General features: G+C 36.4%; 2 protein-coding genes across 2 annotated transcripts in view; both read right to left on the bottom strand.

The window, feature by feature from the left end:
- Positions 1-284: 284 nt before the first annotated feature.
- Positions 285-4,206, bottom strand: LOC118484214 (probable serine/threonine-protein kinase At1g01540). The gene is made up of 6 exons (XM_035980217.1): positions 3,532-4,206; positions 3,096-3,101; positions 2,115-3,014; positions 1,553-1,643; positions 1,261-1,365; positions 285-427 (listed from the first exon to the last, which is right to left on the bottom strand). The coding sequence occupies exons 1-6, from the start codon at positions 4,204-4,206 to the stop codon at positions 285-287; spliced, it is 1,920 nt and encodes a 639-aa protein (XP_035836110.1).
- A 189-nt stretch (positions 4,207-4,395) lies between these two features.
- LOC110888995 (tyrosine-protein kinase JAK2) overlaps positions 4,396-18,140 on the bottom strand; it is a 39,536-nt gene continuing 25,791 nt past the window's right edge. The window contains exons 6-7 of the mRNA XM_035980376.1: positions 10,186-10,257; positions 4,396-4,763 (exon numbers count right to left, since the gene is read on the bottom strand). Of these exons, the coding sequence (XP_035836269.1) occupies positions 4,515-4,763; positions 10,186-10,257 (321 nt within the window). The 3' untranslated portion in view covers positions 4,396-4,514. The remainder of the gene's footprint in view (positions 4,764-10,185; positions 10,258-18,140) is intronic.

Here is an 18,140-nt window from a genome sequence, read left to right as displayed (position 1 = left end):
GCGATACGGTCCAACAATAATCCCAACTTGTTTGATTGCTAATGTATGTTCATAGAGGCAGATTGAGGCCGTTTATAAGACACCCGACGATTTACAAGTGCCCTAGGTTTTTTTCATGTTATTTTAGTTCAAATAGTTTTTTTTTCCTACCATGTTAGTCCTTGACTTTTGTCATTTTTTGCCATTTACATCTACCACCACCACCATCACCCACCACCCACCCCATCACAACCTTCTTTCATCGCCACCACCTGCCTGCACCGTCACCACCCACCCCACCACCATCACCACCCATCATTTCCACAACCACCAGCCACTTTTCCGCCACCCACGTCATCAACCAACACCACTGCCATCATCATAAACCAGCAACCACCGCCATCATCTTCACTATAAACCGGCACACCACCATCCACATACCATCGCACTTGAAAAAAGAGAAAGAAAAATGTGGTTTGACCAAAATTTACCTAAGTTAACTAAATTTTTTGACTGGAGTTAATGGGTTAGATGAAAATGGCAAAAAAATGACAAAAGTCAGGGACTAAAATAGCAGGAAAAAAACTATTTGGACTAAATGGCACGAAAAAAACTATTTGGACTAAAGTGGGAATTTTGGTCAAACCACAGGGACTAAAATGGCAATTTACTCTTGAATAAAAACCCACAAAGGATCCTGATGAAATTGAAAGCATATGGGTAAAATTAAATCTAGGAAAACGGACGGTCGTGTGAGGTGCGGTGACGGGTCAGAACGGGTTGGGGCCGCGATGAGTTCAGGTTGGTTATTTAAACTAAGGGGTTCTTTTGGTTCGGGCCAGAACTGGCTTCTGAGACGTTTTCATGATAATTGTACCAAGGGAAGCTGATTCAATGAAAACAAACCTTAAAAATCCCATTATGTTTTTGTAGGTAAACACTGGTGTTGTTTTTTATTCTCAACTATATGCTTTGGAGGAAGCACTTGGTTATATAATTCCGTTAACCTATAGTATCTAATAATAATAATAACATGCATAGTCTAGATTAATTATATTTTAGCAGTATATTTTCTGATATGTGTATTCTTACATTGGCTGAAGCTCACCGTTCTTTCGTAACTATTACAGGTTTCAAATTCACAAGAATACACTCATTATATGTGCCAGACCTGGTTGACTTTCAAGTTCTAAAAGTACTTGTGCTTGAAGCTCAATCACCTTCTGATATCTACACGTGATTACATATTTCTTAACTACATTTATCAGGCAAAACATTCACTGATAAAATCTAGATTATTATGAGCAAGTTCAGGGGCGTCCAGTTCTATTTTGGGGCCAACAACGAAATTTGATGCCTTTTTTACTAAATGAAAATTCATTATATCTAAAAAAGCATCAACATGACATTCATTTATACAAACAAATTAAGTTATATGCAAAAGAAAGAAAAAGAAAAAAAGAAACAGTGCAACTCAATCCAACTTGCCTGTTTAAACCTATACGAAACAAGACCCATATGAACGCGAATCTGTTATTCAACCCACCCCACCTAATACACCAACCAAAAGTACCTGCAACTAAGCCTCCTTTCATATACGTGCATTCGTTTATGAGATATTCAGCCGACAAAGTGTAGCAGCCTTCCTGAGAGTCTTTACTTTCCTGAACTCACATATCAAGTTTGTCAGCAGCTTAAAACGCCACATGATAAAATCATTTTAAATATTTATAACAAAGCAAACTTACAACAGTCAGATTCAGCTTAGTTATCGGTTTGGTCAAGTAACATCTTTTCCTTGTTACGTATTTCAGAATTTTCAGATTTGACAGTCATGTTCATATCGTTCAATTCACTGGATAGCTCAACTACTTGTGTCTCAATTATGGAAACCTTCGAATTCAACTGGGGCAATGAGAATGCCAAACAAAAATTAAAATCAAGATTAGAAAATGACAGAATAGGATTGGCAGCCCCAGGAAACTGTGTCTGGACTTTCTAATTCGATTCGGATAATGGTATAAAAAGTTACCAGACATCATTTTTATTGTATTAAATGAACAGAAGTTAAAGCTTTGGTTTATGCATTAAACAAAGATGGCTAGATTACATAATAACTATGATCATTAACTTACTTGAAATTCCAATGCCTTCTGAAGTTCTACCAAAACTTCTTTTGTTGTCGGTCTTTTTTCTCGTTCAAGATGTAGGCATTGGTAGGCAATCTCTTGAAATGTAGTCAATGATTGTGGCACAATTTGTTCCCTTATTTGTTCGAACACAACCTCAGCATGCTTTCCTTCTTCAAATTTGTTCTTAATGAAATCCGGTAGATAGTGACCCTCATGTTTGTGGATTGCAAACGTTGATCTCCCGCACAAAATCTCAAATAAAACAACACCAAACGAGTAAATATCGGATTCTATGGTTAGGAATCCCGACTGTCTATAAAGTGGGTCCACGTATCCTCTTGTGCCACACGCATGATCGAAGATATAGTCTGTTTCCTGATTTATTGAACATATTAGCGAAAGCCCAAAATCAGCCAGTTTTGCTTTCCAATCATTCTTTAACAGGATGTTTTCAGTTTTGATGTCCCTATGTATCACCTTTGCTTGTTTTCCTACTCCTCCGTGTAGGAAATCCAACGCTCTTGCAACATCAATGCATATATTAAGTCGTTTCACCCATGTAAGAGAAGTATCATTCAAATACCTATCAAGACTTCCCTTGGACAAATACTCATAGATAAGGACTTTTTCATCATTTTCATCACAGTAGCCTACAAGACCAATTACATTCTCATGTTTATAGTCCAAAAGAATTTGGAGCTCACTAAAGAATTGTTGTTCTCCTTGACCAAACCTCGTATCCAATCGCTTTGCAACAATGGTTTTAAATCCATCTCCATCTTGAAGGTTTCCTTTATAGACTTTGCCAAATCCTCCCCCACCGATGAAATTGTCATCATGAAAGTTTTGTGTCACCCGTTTTATGTCTTCAAGTGACATTTTGGGGTTATCCTTGTTGTCGTTCTGTCAAACATGACACACCAAATAAAATAAATATATTGATAACTATAATAAAGTGGTAATAGAAAACTAAATTGGTATTACCTTTTTCTAAATATTATGAAAAACTATAAATGATGAGTAAATTAATAATTGAGTCATATCATTTATCACAAACACTGAACAACATGATTTTAATATGATGATAAATGTCTCTTATGAATTAAATATGCACTGTACTATGTTATCTAAAGGATTTGGATTGATCTTTTATTTATTATACTTCCGTATAAGCAATTCCAACAAAGTCCTAACTTGATAGTCTAAAAGGTAGGATTGATAAATTCCTACAATGTCTAAAAAGTAAACTTTATAGGTTGACGCTAGACATTATAAAGTGGAAAGATTTGTTAACAATAAATTTTATATAATTTGAACCCAACCTCATAAAGCATTCTAATTTTTGTTTTCTATATAACAGGGAACCATCACACAGATTACTTCTAGGCGTTCATAAATTGAATATAGAACAGTAACTTACTTGAAAGAATAATGCTTTTTCAAGTTCCTTGACTACGACTTTCATTGTTGGGCGTTGGTCTTGAGTTTCCGCCACACATTGGTGTGCAATTGTAACAAACGTGTGCAAAGAATCCTTGTTGGGTCCTCTATTTAGAACAAATTTGTTTTCACCAATTTCTTCCTTTATTATAGGATCTATCATCTCTTCTAGTGTTCCTGTGCTGAAGCTTCGTCTTGCTACATGGGCCAGCCCTATGTCACTCTCCTTAAGGTAAATTGGGTCATAGGCTAATCTCCCACAAAGAATCTCAAACAAGACTACTCCAATACCATAAACATCTGATTCTCTTTTTAACCTACTAGTCTTCTTGTATTCTGGATCTATGTAGTTGTCTCTTCCAAGCCAGTTGAGATAGAGAGCTTCGTCTTCTTGATTTGGAGGCAAGAATACGGACCACCAAAAGTTAACAATCTTTGCCTCCAAATTCTCGTCCAACCCAATGTTGTAAGAGTATATATCACGGTTTATTATCATCTTTTGGTCTTCCATCTCAGAGTGAATGTACCTTAATGCGTGTGCAACATCAACGCAGATTTTCAAACGTTTTTCCCAAGTCAAAACACGCTTGTCTTTGAAGTTTCCCAAATACAGACCAAGAAATCCATTAGAAAAATCTTCAATGACAAGGATCATCTCAGAATCTTCAAAACAAAATCCAAGCAGATTGACTATGTTGGGATGCTTAACTCCACCAGAAAGAATTTCTATTTCTGTGAGAAACTCTTTTTCTCCATACCACTGATTTCCAGAAGGAGGGTAGTGTTTGATAAGTACAGTGTTGTGTGTCTTGGATGATGGATTCTCTTTATCATAATGCTCCAGTTCTGCTCTGTAGAAAGCATAGCCATCCACAAAAGTTGTAATTCTGTATTCGATTGAGAAATCATGGGTTGCTGATTGAATATGAGTGAGAGGAATCTTCAAGTGTTCCAAGTTCTTCCTCATCTGCAAATTAAATACGTGACAAGAGAGTTACAGCTAAGATAGAAAAACGAGAAGGGAACTGAAAGAAATTGAATAGTTAATATCTCTTCAGATGAAGCTAATATCCATCTAATTCCACCCTCTTCGCATGACAGTGAAAGTTCCAGCCAGATTTGAGGTAAGCAAATGTCCGTCACTCGACTCTGGAAACCAGACAACCCCTGCTTTGCTTCTATTCCATGTGCCCTAGTTTCACATTTGGTTGGCTTAGCATGGTCCAGCCCACCACGTTTTTACAAGCCCACAAATCATTTATAGTTAGCTCAATAAGTAAATAAGGCCCATATATTGAGTGATAATATGAGAACAATATAAATCTTCTGGGTTAAGCTTGGTCAAATTAATTGTTCGTTGCCTATAATAGGCCTAAGAATAGATTTGCTAAAATTATATATTGTTGTTAATAATATGTGTTGCCTTAGTGTTATTGAAGTGAAATCAGTTACTAGACCAACTAATTAAGTTAATTGTTGGTAAGAAAGAGGATGATATATGTTAATCTTTATGTAATTTAATTAAAATTAAATACTCCCTCCGTCCCATATTAAGTGTCCAATTTTGACTTTTCAAGTCTTTTTCTTTCAATTTTGACCGTAAATATCTTAGAGATAAATGTAATAATCCCTTTCCTTTAAAGGAATACAATCTTACCACCGTAAATCCAATTCATTCATATATTTTATATCAAGTGTTACGTAACACACACAAAAAAAATCTACGGTCAAAGTTGAAAGAAAAAGACTTGGTAATTCAAAATTGGACAATTAATATGGGACGGAGGGAGTAATAAACTGTAAAAGGGAAGTTGAGGAAGTATCTATTGTAACACTTGAAATTATACAACTTATATAACTTGATTCATAAATCAAATGAAAAATTAGTTGTTATAAATAATTAGATGATAACGTATAGCAACAAGCATTTTTGTAACACAACTTAACTTAATAAGAATAAGAGAACTTACATGTTAGTTTAATATACCTTTTTTTCGTTTTTGATTTCAAGGTAGACTAGGGGAGTTTAAAGAGAGATACATAGGATATGTGTTATGAGGCTCCATTGGGGGCGCCAATGGTGTCACATTAGCTACAAGAGGGTTGCGAACATCGCGACGGGTGGGCGCGCTTGGTGGGGATAGCTGGCGTGGGGCAGGGGCTTGGTGTGGATGGCGGGTGGGGGCCTCTTTGATGATACCCGATACCACATATCACATAAGGTCCCAATAATCCCGCAACCTTTGTAGTGTGAGACTTATTTGAAATCACCCCCCCCCCCACCCCTTTCACCAATAAGTCTAAGAGTTGAATTTTCTATTAGTTACGTCATTTTTTTTAACTCGAAGGCATTAAAGCTTGAAACATTCAATTAATTTCATATACGAGGTGATTTTTTTGGGATCAATAAATAGTATTTGTTAACTATTTACATCATGTATGCGAACTCTAAACTATTTAACTATTTATTCTTTTCTATTACTTTAGGTGTCAGCAAATAGTATCAAGTGCCGAAACCGAACAGGTGCTGGTCAATGTACCGTATTGAACAATTTTCGGCGCCAATTACCGACTTTTTTCGTTTTTGAGGATTGGTACGTGCTTTCGGTTCGGTACTGGTATTTTTGGTTGATTTCCTTCAAACACCGTTCCGTACCGAAAACTTTCTGTTTTTACGATTTTTAGGATCGGTACTTACGGTATCGGTATATATGGAACCGAGCTCATCCCTTTGTCACGTAACTTTATTGTAGACCGTATATAAACTTCTATGATTTCATGGATATCCTTAATAAATTAGGTTATATTTTACTTCTATTAAATATATTTAGAATTTTAGAGTGAATTGCAAATTCTGTTCTTTATCCATATACCTAATTTCAGGTGGTATCTTTTGTCTATATAATTGACGAGTTTTGTACTTATTGTTTCAAAATCTTGCACGGTATGTCCTTTACCCCTAACCTAGTTAATTTTTTTCTGCTATGTTAATTTTGATCATGTAATTTGCACATATGGACAATTTTATCATTTCACCTTTTGAAGGACAAATTATATGAATAACTTAAAAACCTATCCATTTTATTAAGAAACACCTCTCTCTCTCTCTCAACTCTATTTCTGTCTCTCATGAACCATATTCATCTTTGTCTCTCATGAACCATATTCATCTCTGCAAATCCATCTACCAAAAGCTTAATCGATGGCACTATTAATCTGTGAAAATAATACAAAGCTTTTTGGTTTTTAACTTACCAATTGGGGTTCAAACATTATACATGTCAAAATCATTGTCATTATTTTCCGTTTTAGCAACATAAATATGTGAAGTCCTTATATTGTTTGCCCTAGATGATATATACTTACAAAATCGCTATCAGTTACAATAGATTTTAACCAAATCCCACCCTAGGATTCAAACCCCCATCCTACACCATCGCGATTTAGATCTGCGACCAACCTCACCGCTAATCCACCGCCTATCCCACACCAACGTGATTTAGATCTACGGCCAATCCCAAACTTAACCGCATATCTGACTTTGGAAGAGGCGGTAATGGTTGGTTGTGTATGCATATATGTATAGAAGAGGCAATAATGGTGATCTGGAAATTTGGGAATTAGGGTTCTTGGTGGTGACGGGTGGACGTGGTGGTGGATGAGGGTGGTTGGTGGTGAGGGCAGTGGTGGCTAATTGTGGCATTGGTGGTTGATGGTGTAGAACTGATGAAAGAGATGAGTAGAGAGAGAAGTAGGTATATACTATGTGTGTGTATATATATATACTATTATATTAATTTTTTAAATTAAATTTTGTTTTATTTATTTAATTTTTTTTATATTAATGGATAGAAAGACTAATATACCCTTTTGTTACCTGATTTAACATAGAAAAAAATACTTGAGTAAATTGCCATTTTAGTCCCTGAGTTTTGTTTAAATTTGCCATTTTAGTCCCTGAGTTTTGTTTAAATTTGCCATTTTAGTCCAAATAGTATTTTTTTTGCCTCTGGGTCCCTGACTTTTCCCTTTTATTGCCATTTTGATCACATACACTAACTCCATCCAAAAACTCCATCTTTAACCAGGGGTATTTTGGGGATTTTCATTTTAAACGTTTTCAAATGCCATTTTGATCCAATTCCAAAAAATCAAAAAAATTCCAAAAAATTCTAAAAAATAATAAAATTCTAAAAATTCTAAAAAATTCTAAAAAAATACAAAAAATCCGTTTCGGCGCGAACTGTTTCGAACCCGAACCGTTTCGAGTTGAACCGTTTCGACGCGAACCGTTTCGACCCGTACCGTTTCGAGCTGAGCCGTTTCGACCCGTCCCGTTTCGACCCGTACCTTTTCGACTCGAACCGTTTCGAGCTAAACCGTTTCGACACGAACCGTTTCGACCCGTACCGTTTCGACACGAACTGTTTCGACCCGTACCGTTTCGAGCTGAACCGTTTCGACCCGTACTGTTTCGACCCGAACCGTTTCGACCCGAACCGTTTCGACCCGTACCGTTTCGAGTTGAACCGTTTCGAGCCGAACCGTTTCGAGCCGAACCGTTTCGAGCCGAACCGTTTCGAGCTGAACCGTTTCAAACCGAACCGTTTCTAGCTGAACCGTTTCAACTAGACACCTTGCAAGTCTTTTGTCTGGTTGACATGACCAAAATGCGGTCAAAGCTCGACGTTTTGATCGGTCAACAGACCCGTCAGTCTTTTGTCTGGTTGACCGGACCAAAACTCCGCGCTATGGCCACAGCTCGACACTGCAGGGTATGCATGTAAGACAAAATAATCTTTTTTAATGTGCATATAGGCATTTGGGTGTGCCAATAGGTACACCCCTCTTAAATTCTTGAGAGGTAGCTTATTTGAAAGTTGGCTTTCCTTAAGTAGAATACTGCCAGCAACTTGTTGTAAGATATGGATGCAAATAAAGAGATAAGGTTGTTCAACTTAAGTCAAACAAGCAATGTTTTTATATTATTGAGTAAACTCTTAAAATGGTCTTTAAGGTTTGGTGATTTTTGTCAAAACTCAAACCTTTTGAATTCAGGTCTCTGTGGTTTTAATTTTTTTGCCATTTTCATCCAAAATCAAAATCTGGTAAGATATTCAGTTAACATCCAGTTTTTTTTTTGTCTTTTTCTCCCCTTTTAGTGAATGGCAAAATGATATTTTAACATTTTATTATAACGAATTAAAAAAATCTAACCATTTTGCCCTTCATTAAAAGGGAGAAAAAGACAAAAAAAAAAAAAAACTGGATTTAACTGAAAAATCTTGCTAGATTTTGGATGAAAATGACAACAAAATTAAAACCACTAGGACCCAAATTCAAAAGATTTGAGTTTTGAACTAAAGTGACAAAAGTCACCAAACCTTAAAGACCATTTTAAGAGTTTACTCAATAATATAAAAACATTGCTTGTTTGACTTAAGTTGACCAACCTTATCTCTTTATTTGCATGCATATCTTACAACAAGTTGCTGGCAGTATTCCACTTAAGGAAAGCCACCTTTCAAATAAGCTACCTCTCAAGAATTTAAGAGGGGTGTACCTATTGACACACCCAAATGCCTATATGCACATTAAAAAGATTTTTTTGTCTTACATGCATACCCTGCAGTGTCGAGCTGCGGCCATAGCGCGACGTTTTGGTCCGGTCAACCAGACAAAAGACTGACGGGTCTGTTGACCGATCAAAACGCCGAGCTTTGGCCGCATTTTGGTCATGTCAACCAGACAAAGGACTTGCAGGGTGTCTGGTTGACAGGACCAAAACGCGGCCAAAGCTCGACGTTTTGGTCGGGTCAACAGACCCGTCAGTCTTTGTTTTGTCTGGTTAACCGGACCAAAACGCCGCGCTTTGGCCATAGCTTGACAATGCAGGGTTTGCATATAGGACAAAAAACCTTTTTAGGCTGACTATCTGCGCACCAAGTGTGCAAATAGTCTCCTCAAGACACCCATCTTAATCCACATATCCACTGCCTCTATAAATAAAAATTTCCTGAAAATTATTATCAGTAATACTTTAAATAAAGGCTCATTAAATAAACAAATAGTATTTGGCAAAAGGTGATAGCAATAGTTACAACCACTTTCGAATCATCTTTTCCGGTGTGACGACTTGTCAGGTGTATAACTTTATTTATTTTGTTATTTAAATAAGGATTAGTGGGGTTGATTAGAAAGAATATTTTGGACTTTTAAATTTTAGTGTTAAACGTTATTTTAGTTTTTCTGGTTTATGTTATTTTGCTGGTTAAGTTTAGTCAAAAGGTTTTTAATGTTTTCATTTTAGTCTACTGGGTTAACTCCATCTCAGAGTCTCTCTTATTTTCTTAATACTTATTTTCTCGACTATTTATTTTATTTTTAAGGTTTATTAATAACTATTTAATATCTCATTAACTCAACCCTCTATAATACACAAGTTTCTAACCCAGTTTATAATAATTGAGTATCTCTATTGTTCTGTATTTGGTAAATGATAAACGTGATTGTTCCAAATTTATCATATTCAAATTTTATCTAATGTATTTCAATTTATGGATTTTATCTTTTATAAACATTTCACTAACAAAAAAAATGAAGTAAGAAAGATAGAAAGGTGTTAGTGTCTTACAAGAATTTCATGCCTTGCTTTCTCAAGTTTTTCGTCAACTTGATCCTTACCCAATTGTTGTACTTGCTCCTCCTTTAAGACATCATTTCAGAGAAAAATAAGTTACTGCTCAAAACTGTAAATTTGAAATAATAACTACAAATTGGTGATGAAAAACTATGTACTAATTAAGCAAGTAACAAACTATAAAACAACAAAGAAATTGCTAATATAATAGATCATAAGATGTTGACAAAATTGGTATTCAAATATAATATATAGTTAAAACCATCAAATGAATTTAACAGTAAATTACACGTCAAATTTGGTAGAAAATTAATGAGTACGGACAAGGAAATTAAGAGATGATAGAAACAATATCATATGCCTTGTCTGATTAAAATGCTATGCATATAGATTCTATCAGAGAAATTGGACGTTTCATTTGTAGCTTGTATACACGAGACGTTTCATTTCTAGCTTGTATACACGAAAAAGATTGGTGGCGATAATTCGTCTAGGATACTACGGGTGTAAATTGAAGATTAGTAGTTTTTTATGGAAAATGTATATAATGTTATGGAATATGAACACATTTTGAATCAAAATGAAAAGGTGAGCAAGTAACAAAACCCCACTAAGGGGGCACCCAATCGACAAGGGCTTGGGATTCATCCATCGAAATCCCATAAGCTTCAATAGATGTCCCATCTGAATCCCATAAGCTTCAAGAAAGGGGCCAATCTTCAAATGAAAACGGTTTCATGACTGGTTGTTAAAGCTTTTGAAAAAACAGAACCCAAAACTCCTTCTGCGACGGCGGCAGAACCCTAGCGTCGCTAGGGTGGCGGCGATGGTTGACTGGGTGGCTGACGGCAAAAGAACTGAAGGTGGTGGTTCTCGTGTAATCCCGATCAAGAGCCAAAGCTCTGATGCCAGTTGTTAGTATCACTAGGATTGAATACACACACGAAACTGAACACACACACACGAAAGCTATAAACGACACGAAGATTTAAAGTGGTTCGGTCGGCTGACCTACATCCACTGTGCTGCAACTAGGGTTTCTTTATCATTCAGGTGCTCAAGGAATTACAAGTACAATGATATCAATATATAAAGACTAATCTAGGGTTTGGAAACCCAAGTTAGGCCCAAGCCCACATAGAGATAACTAGGGCCGACTAAATTGAAATCCTAATTTAACTGCCAAATAAAGATGTGTGGGCCGACTCAAAGCTAGGGTCGGCCGCCCTCCCTTGATCGAGCCTCCACACCAATTCACCCAACAATACGTGATTCTAATTTCTACATCGTCGATTTTGGTTTAAGGGTTCTTATCCATATATTATTTTATTTTGGTTGTACACTTCATGAATTTTGCTCAAATCTAGCATGAAGTTGGAAGATCCATCATTTAGTTACTTTCTTTTTTGAGTAATTGTGCCATTTGAATGTTGAAAAGCTAAAGTGTTGTTCGCACCAGCGTGAAGGGTAGCATGAAAAGGTATGTATGTTTGTATCATATCTTGATTTGATTTTGCGAAAAAAATAGTACGACAATTACATTTACTTTGAATATATGAACTTAGGCCTCCTCTCAAAATGGTGGTGGCGCTACAAATCATCCGGGAACCGCTTTGGGTTAATGTTATTAATGTAATATGAAAGGAAGGAGCTCGGGGGGCTGGTTCCTAGTAAGAACACTCTGCTTGGTGTATGGAATGCTATTGGGTCAATAAATAGAGAGTTTTGCAGCAGGGGCATCGATCTGGAAATAAAGTTTGTATGCTCAGTGGGGAAGGAATAGTCAGCTAGATTCTAGCTTCATAACTGGATTCCAGGCGGCAAGCTAAATGACTAGTTTCCCGATGTGTTTTCTATGTGTAAGGTAAAATCAGTCAGAGTTAATAAAAGTTATAGAAGGACCGAACATGGAATACTTTGGGACATTGCGTTGAGAAGGCTATTCGACATGATCGAAGAGATTAACCAAGCGGCTTGGCTAAGAGATATGTTGATGAATCAGAATATAAAAGGTTGGGAGTTTGGAAACATGGCTGGGGAGTTCTCTATATTGAAACTTCAAGTGGAGCTCAATAGCATTCCTGAAGGTAAATTGTTTTGTGTAGAGAATGGTTAGTAAAAAGTATTCCTACATACAATGCTCTTGCAAGAAGATGTATAATTGTGGGAGATGGAGATGCAAGAGATGATTTGGGGTTGGAATCGGTGGACCATATCATATCATTGCTGAGTGCATTTGGGCCAGAATAGTGTGGTCACGTATATGTGTATGGCTGGAGGTTCCAGTTCCATTCCAGTTTGTGTCGTTGAATCAAATGCTGGACTTATGCAAGTCGGCGAAAGGGTCGAAGAACAAAAAGGAAGCCATGTATGCAGTTTTCTTAATGACAATTTGGAGGATATGGTTGGGTAGAAACGGAAAGGTTTTGGTGTTACAAGTTATGGGTTGCAACTACTCTGTTTTTTGTTTCTGTTTTTGGCCAGTTTAACTACTTGCTAGGGTGGATCATGTGGCTGTATGTTTGGTGGTATTGAATAAAATGGCTTCGTTTTAATGTTAAAAACAATTACATTTTCATTGACTTATACTCTTAACGTTGTTATATATTAGTAAGGACTTATCCTTTTTGTATTCATATATAGTTCATTTATAACCTCTTTATATAGTTCATTTATAACCTCTTTGTTATTCATATATATATATATATATATATATATATATATATATATATATAGTTCAATTGATCTTTTTTTTTGAACGGCCAACATAATTGTTGGGATAAGTTGGAGAAAGTCTAACTTCTTTTAGACTGTTTTTGTAAGTAGAGGGTCTGTTGTGTAACTTCTGCATAAGTCATGTTCTTGTTTAGAATGTTTAATAATGCGCAGGGGTCATAAGTGTCAATCTAGAAAGATGTTCGTTAAGATGTCTGTTTAGGCAGTTATTAGCTGTTGCTAATCAGTATAAAAGGTAAATTGGGGATTAGGGTTAGGTATTGAGTCTGTAATTCTTCTTGAATCGTTTGTTTGAATAATGAATTGAGTGTTAATCGTTGGTGAGATTCTTGTGTTATTGTTCAACAATTGGTATCAGAGCCACGGTGGCTCGATTTAGAGAGAATTTCATTGAAGATTGATCAGAAATTTTGATTATTCATGATGGGATCAACAACAAAGCTTGTTCTTGATTAATTTGACGGTAAAAACGATTTTAGTCTGTGGAGGATGAAGATGAAGGCCCTATTAGTTCATAATGGGGTTGTAGATGCCCTAAAAGGGGAAGATAAGCTTCTAGGAGATCTGACAGACAAGGAGAAGAAGGAGATAATGGAAAAGGCTCATAGCGAGATTGTGTTGAGTCTCGGAGATAGAGTACTCAGGGAGGTTTCAAAGGAGACTACAGTTGCCTGAATCTGGACCAAGCTAGAAAGCCTGTACAGGACGAAGTCACTGGCTAATTGGTTGTATCTAAAGAAATACACATTCAATTTGGCTTCTGGTAAGTCCCTTGAAGATCATACAAATGAGTTTAATAAACCCATTATTGATTTAGAAAACATTGAGGTAGGTATAGATGATGCAGATCAAGTAATCATATTCTTGACTTCATTACCGAGTTCATATGAACATTTTGTGGATACTCTTATGTATGGGAGGGATTCGTTATCCATGGTAGATGTTTAGCTGCCTTAAATTCTAAAGAATTGAAGAAGAAGTCTGATGAACAAGAAGATATTGGTGAAGGTCTGGTTGTAAGGGGAAGAACTGAACAGAGGCCATTCAAACAAAAGGGGCAAGAGAGATCAAAGTCAAAGTTTAAAAGAAAGTGTTTCATATGTAATTCTGAGAAACACTTGAAAAGAGATTGCCCACAAAGAAACAAGAAGCAAATTAAGTTTGATTCATCTTCAAGTTCAACAAAGACTCAAGGCCATCATAAGACTTCTGAAGAATCTTTAGGTGGATATGATAGTGCAGATGTACTAGTACTCACATATCATGGTCCTAAAGATGATTGGATCATGGATTCTCGAGGATCTTATCATATGACTCCAAACACAAGTTTTTTTAAGGAGTTCAAGAAAGAAAATCTTGGCTCAGTAAAGCTAGGAGATGACAGGGCATGTATGATAGAAGGGCATGGCACAGTTGTTCTTAAACTTACCAATGGCACTGAAGTAGAGTTGTACAATGTCAGGAATATTCCTAAATTGACCAAAAATTTAATTTCTTTGGGTACCTGTGAAAATAATGGTTATACTGTTAGTCTTAAGCATGGAAAGGCCAGATTTGTAAAAGGGTCTATGGTAGTTTTAACTGGTACAAGAAGGGCCAATGACATCTATGTCTTAGATGGTCATGCTATGTGTTGTGAAGTTGCAGTAGCAGAAAAGAAAGAAAGTAGTGCCATGTTATGGCACAAAAGGTTAGGCCATATGGGTAGTCAAGGAATGAAGGAGTTAATAAAGCAAGGTGTGATAAAAGACTTGGTAGAATATGAATTTGGTTTATGTGAGAATTGTATAATGGGAAAGGCACATAAGGTTAAGTTCTCAAGAGGGGTCATAGGTCAAAATATAACAACCCTAAACCGACACCCTCGTAATATTTCCCGACACCCTAAAAATATTTAGAGTATCCCAATATGTTCCTAAAAACACCCCATACGTGAAAACGGACCCCGAATACCTTAAATATAATTAAAAATAATTAAAAATCAATTTTTGGGCTTGTCGCGGGCCGCGTAGACCCCTTAGGATCTTATGCGGGCCGCTAGAGATCGAAAGTGTGGCAAAACCCGGTGCTGACACATGTCCGACTCGTGTTGAACCTACTAGGTGACCCGGATCACCTACGCCGTTGACCATATTTGACGCGGGCCGCGTAGCCCCTTGGCTACCCTTATGCGGGCTGCGAGAAGGTCCAAATCAGACCCTATATAAAGGAGGCCTCGGATTTTCAGTCGACTCGCTCATTTCTTTTCTTTCTAATCAAATTCTGAAGTAGTAGAAGCTATACTTGGGTATAATACCCCCTAAATAACGAGGTTCTGCTCCGTTGTAAGTATCATAACCCTGGATACGTATTAGATATTCTGCCCGATTGATCTAGGGTTCCGTAACAGCTGTCGTGGTTCTTCCTGACGTAGTCGTTGGAATGCCATCTCGGGGAGGGTATTACTAATGTTAAAATGAGTTATTATACTAACACGTGTGCATTTGTGTAATTTATAGATAATTCCCAGGAAACCCTTACAGAAAATCTAAGAAAGCAATGTGAGTAATCTCCTTTTTACAAACTGTTTTTACAAAACCTCACTTAATTAATTATATATTAAGCAGTTATTGAGTATTTGTAAGGATGTTGGGGTTTTGTATAAAAAATTTGTTACCACCTGGTCAAGGAGTAACATTTCAACAAGTCAGGTTTGACAGTACCGTGGGTGGTAATTGTAACAACTTTCATTAAAATTTATAATTAGAATGATAATTAGTCAATAAGGAAACCCTAATTGAGATACCCAAGTAATTCCGCACTAACCTCGAAATTTTCAGAATAATCGGAATCAGGATCAGGGCCCCTAAAACTCAGGGGGGGTTAAACCCTACTTGATAATTATCTTTAAATTTGCGTTGTAACTACTGAAATTCGATTTTAAATGAATCACCCAGCATATACCACTGACTAGGCTAGTCTACCATATAGACTGCACCCTTTACGGACCGTAAGGGTAGGTCCTTACGGACCGTAAGCCAACCGGTTCCTTTACGGACCGTAAGGGTTGAGGCATACGGTCCGTAAGGGAGTCTCAAATTTTACTATAAATAGCAGACATTGGCAGTAGCATTCTGAAGTTTAAACGATGTAAATTGGTGGCTTGTACGTCGAATTAGAGCAATAAACACCACAATTAAAAACACACTAATATCGAATCGCTGCCGCGGAACAGGGTAATTACTCGATCGCTATTACGATTCATTTTCCGAGATCAATATATCCAAAGAATGTTTAAGTGCTGCCCACATTAGGGTTATACTTTGTCGTTCGTCATTAAATCGATGAATGTTTAAGTATGGCGCTTTGTCGTTCATTGTGAGAATTTGATCTCGTGAGTTATCGTAACTGCTGTATTGATCACTAACCCTATTTTGTGTGCATTATTGTTGAAATTAGGTTAACAGGGCTAACTCATATTCTATCCGTACTAAATCTGCAATGTGAGTCATTCTCTTTTTATCAACTGTTTTACAATACTCCAAATCATTTTTCAAAGTTATAATTATAGTGATTAAGTTTATGTAATCACCAAATTACAGCCGGTATGTGGGGTATTGTGCACAGTATTATTATTGTTTTAATCACATTAGGTGGGCGAGCCTAAAAGTAAGTGATATATGTCACTCATTGGGACTGCCAATGGTGATATGACCACAGTCACAGAGCTGGTATATGACAAATACCTATTCTTGAAAGTTGGTTGATAATAAACATATGTAAAAACCCTTAATGCTGTGAATTATAACAAATGTGTCGTTTTCAGTAAATAGAATGATTCACTCAGTATTTCCCGCTGACAAAACCTTTTTCAAACATGTTTCAGGTGATCTGCTGTAAATCAGGAAAAGTGCTGAGGAGCATTTCAAGCTTAAAATGTTTTGAAATAAGGATTTATCACTAAAAACTTATGTATTGTAAATTATCGGGGTTTTATCCCGAATTGTAAATAAAAATAATCGGGAAAAGTTTTAGCTTTACAACGATCCTGATGTTAAAATTCCGCTGCGAAAATCACATAAATAAATATCACGGGATTTCTTTCCTGCGGCTCCTGAAACGGGTCAAACCGGATCGGGGGCCGTGACAGAAACAAGGTGGTATCAGAGCCACTGAGTTAAGCTAATTAAGTATTTAAAAGATACTTAATTTTCCTGATTACTATTATGTGATTATATGTTTTATTTAAACTAATTATTTGTTAGTTACAGTATGGGTAAGCAAAAGCTACAAGATATCTATCTTAAATTAGATAGGTCAATTTACGAAGAAGGAAGTTCATCCAAAACTAAATTTTCAAAGCTCCCTACAATTCCTGAAGAAGGAATATTTGTGCGTAAGGCACAATATGAGAAACCACTTTCTCCTAGAAAAAGGAGTATGATTATTAAGAAAAGTAAGGAGCAAATCCGAGAAAAGAGGATTAAAAAGGAAACCCAGGATTTAATCAATAAATCACCCTGGGAAGATAAGCTAGATGAAAAATGGGCAAATTTGTATATGCTAGCTACTGTGGCAGAAAATGCAAATCTTTAAAAATACCCTAAATCTAGTAATATCACTTCTCAGTAAGTAAATAAATAAATAAATCTGAGTATGTTCTTTCTTGTATTTTGTACAAATAGCATGCAATAAAACTTTGATGTTTTGTTCCAAAGTTTTAACTTAGCATTTTTGTGCATTTTGCATATATGCTACACAGCATGAACGAAATATCTGAACCTTTTCAGAACCTCAATCTTTACCCAGTGAAAATAGAAGTTTCCCAAGAATTTACTGGATACTTTGCTGATGTAGACCAACCTGTAGAATTCCATGCTCCACCTTTGACAAAACCAAAACGAAAGAAAAAGAAGAATTATGTGTGGGGAAATCGTATCCGTAGGAAAAAGCCAGTCCAGAAACTTCCTAAAATAAACAATCCTTTAGAAATAGCAAAAGAACGTGGTAAACAGCCAGAAATAGAAATTGAAGTCGAGGAAGATACTAGGCAAATGGGAATACAGTTTGAGGAATATTCTCAAGAAATAGAAATGGAGGTAGGGCAAGGTGCTAGATCAACTCGGGTAGAAATGGGAGAGAGCTCTAATCAAAACAAGAGAATTACTTTTCAGGAAGAAATAGATAATCTATTGGCAAACTGTGAGACTATGCAGCCTGTCAATACGAATATT

Source organism: Helianthus annuus, chromosome 11 (genome assembly GCF_002127325.2).
Source record: "Helianthus annuus cultivar XRQ/B chromosome 11, HanXRQr2.0-SUNRISE, whole genome shotgun sequence".
NCBI classification, from domain to species: Eukaryota; Viridiplantae; Streptophyta; class Magnoliopsida; order Asterales; family Asteraceae; genus Helianthus; species Helianthus annuus.
The sequence above is the reverse complement of the archived record's forward strand: the minus strand, read 5'-3'. Positions and strand labels throughout refer to the sequence as shown.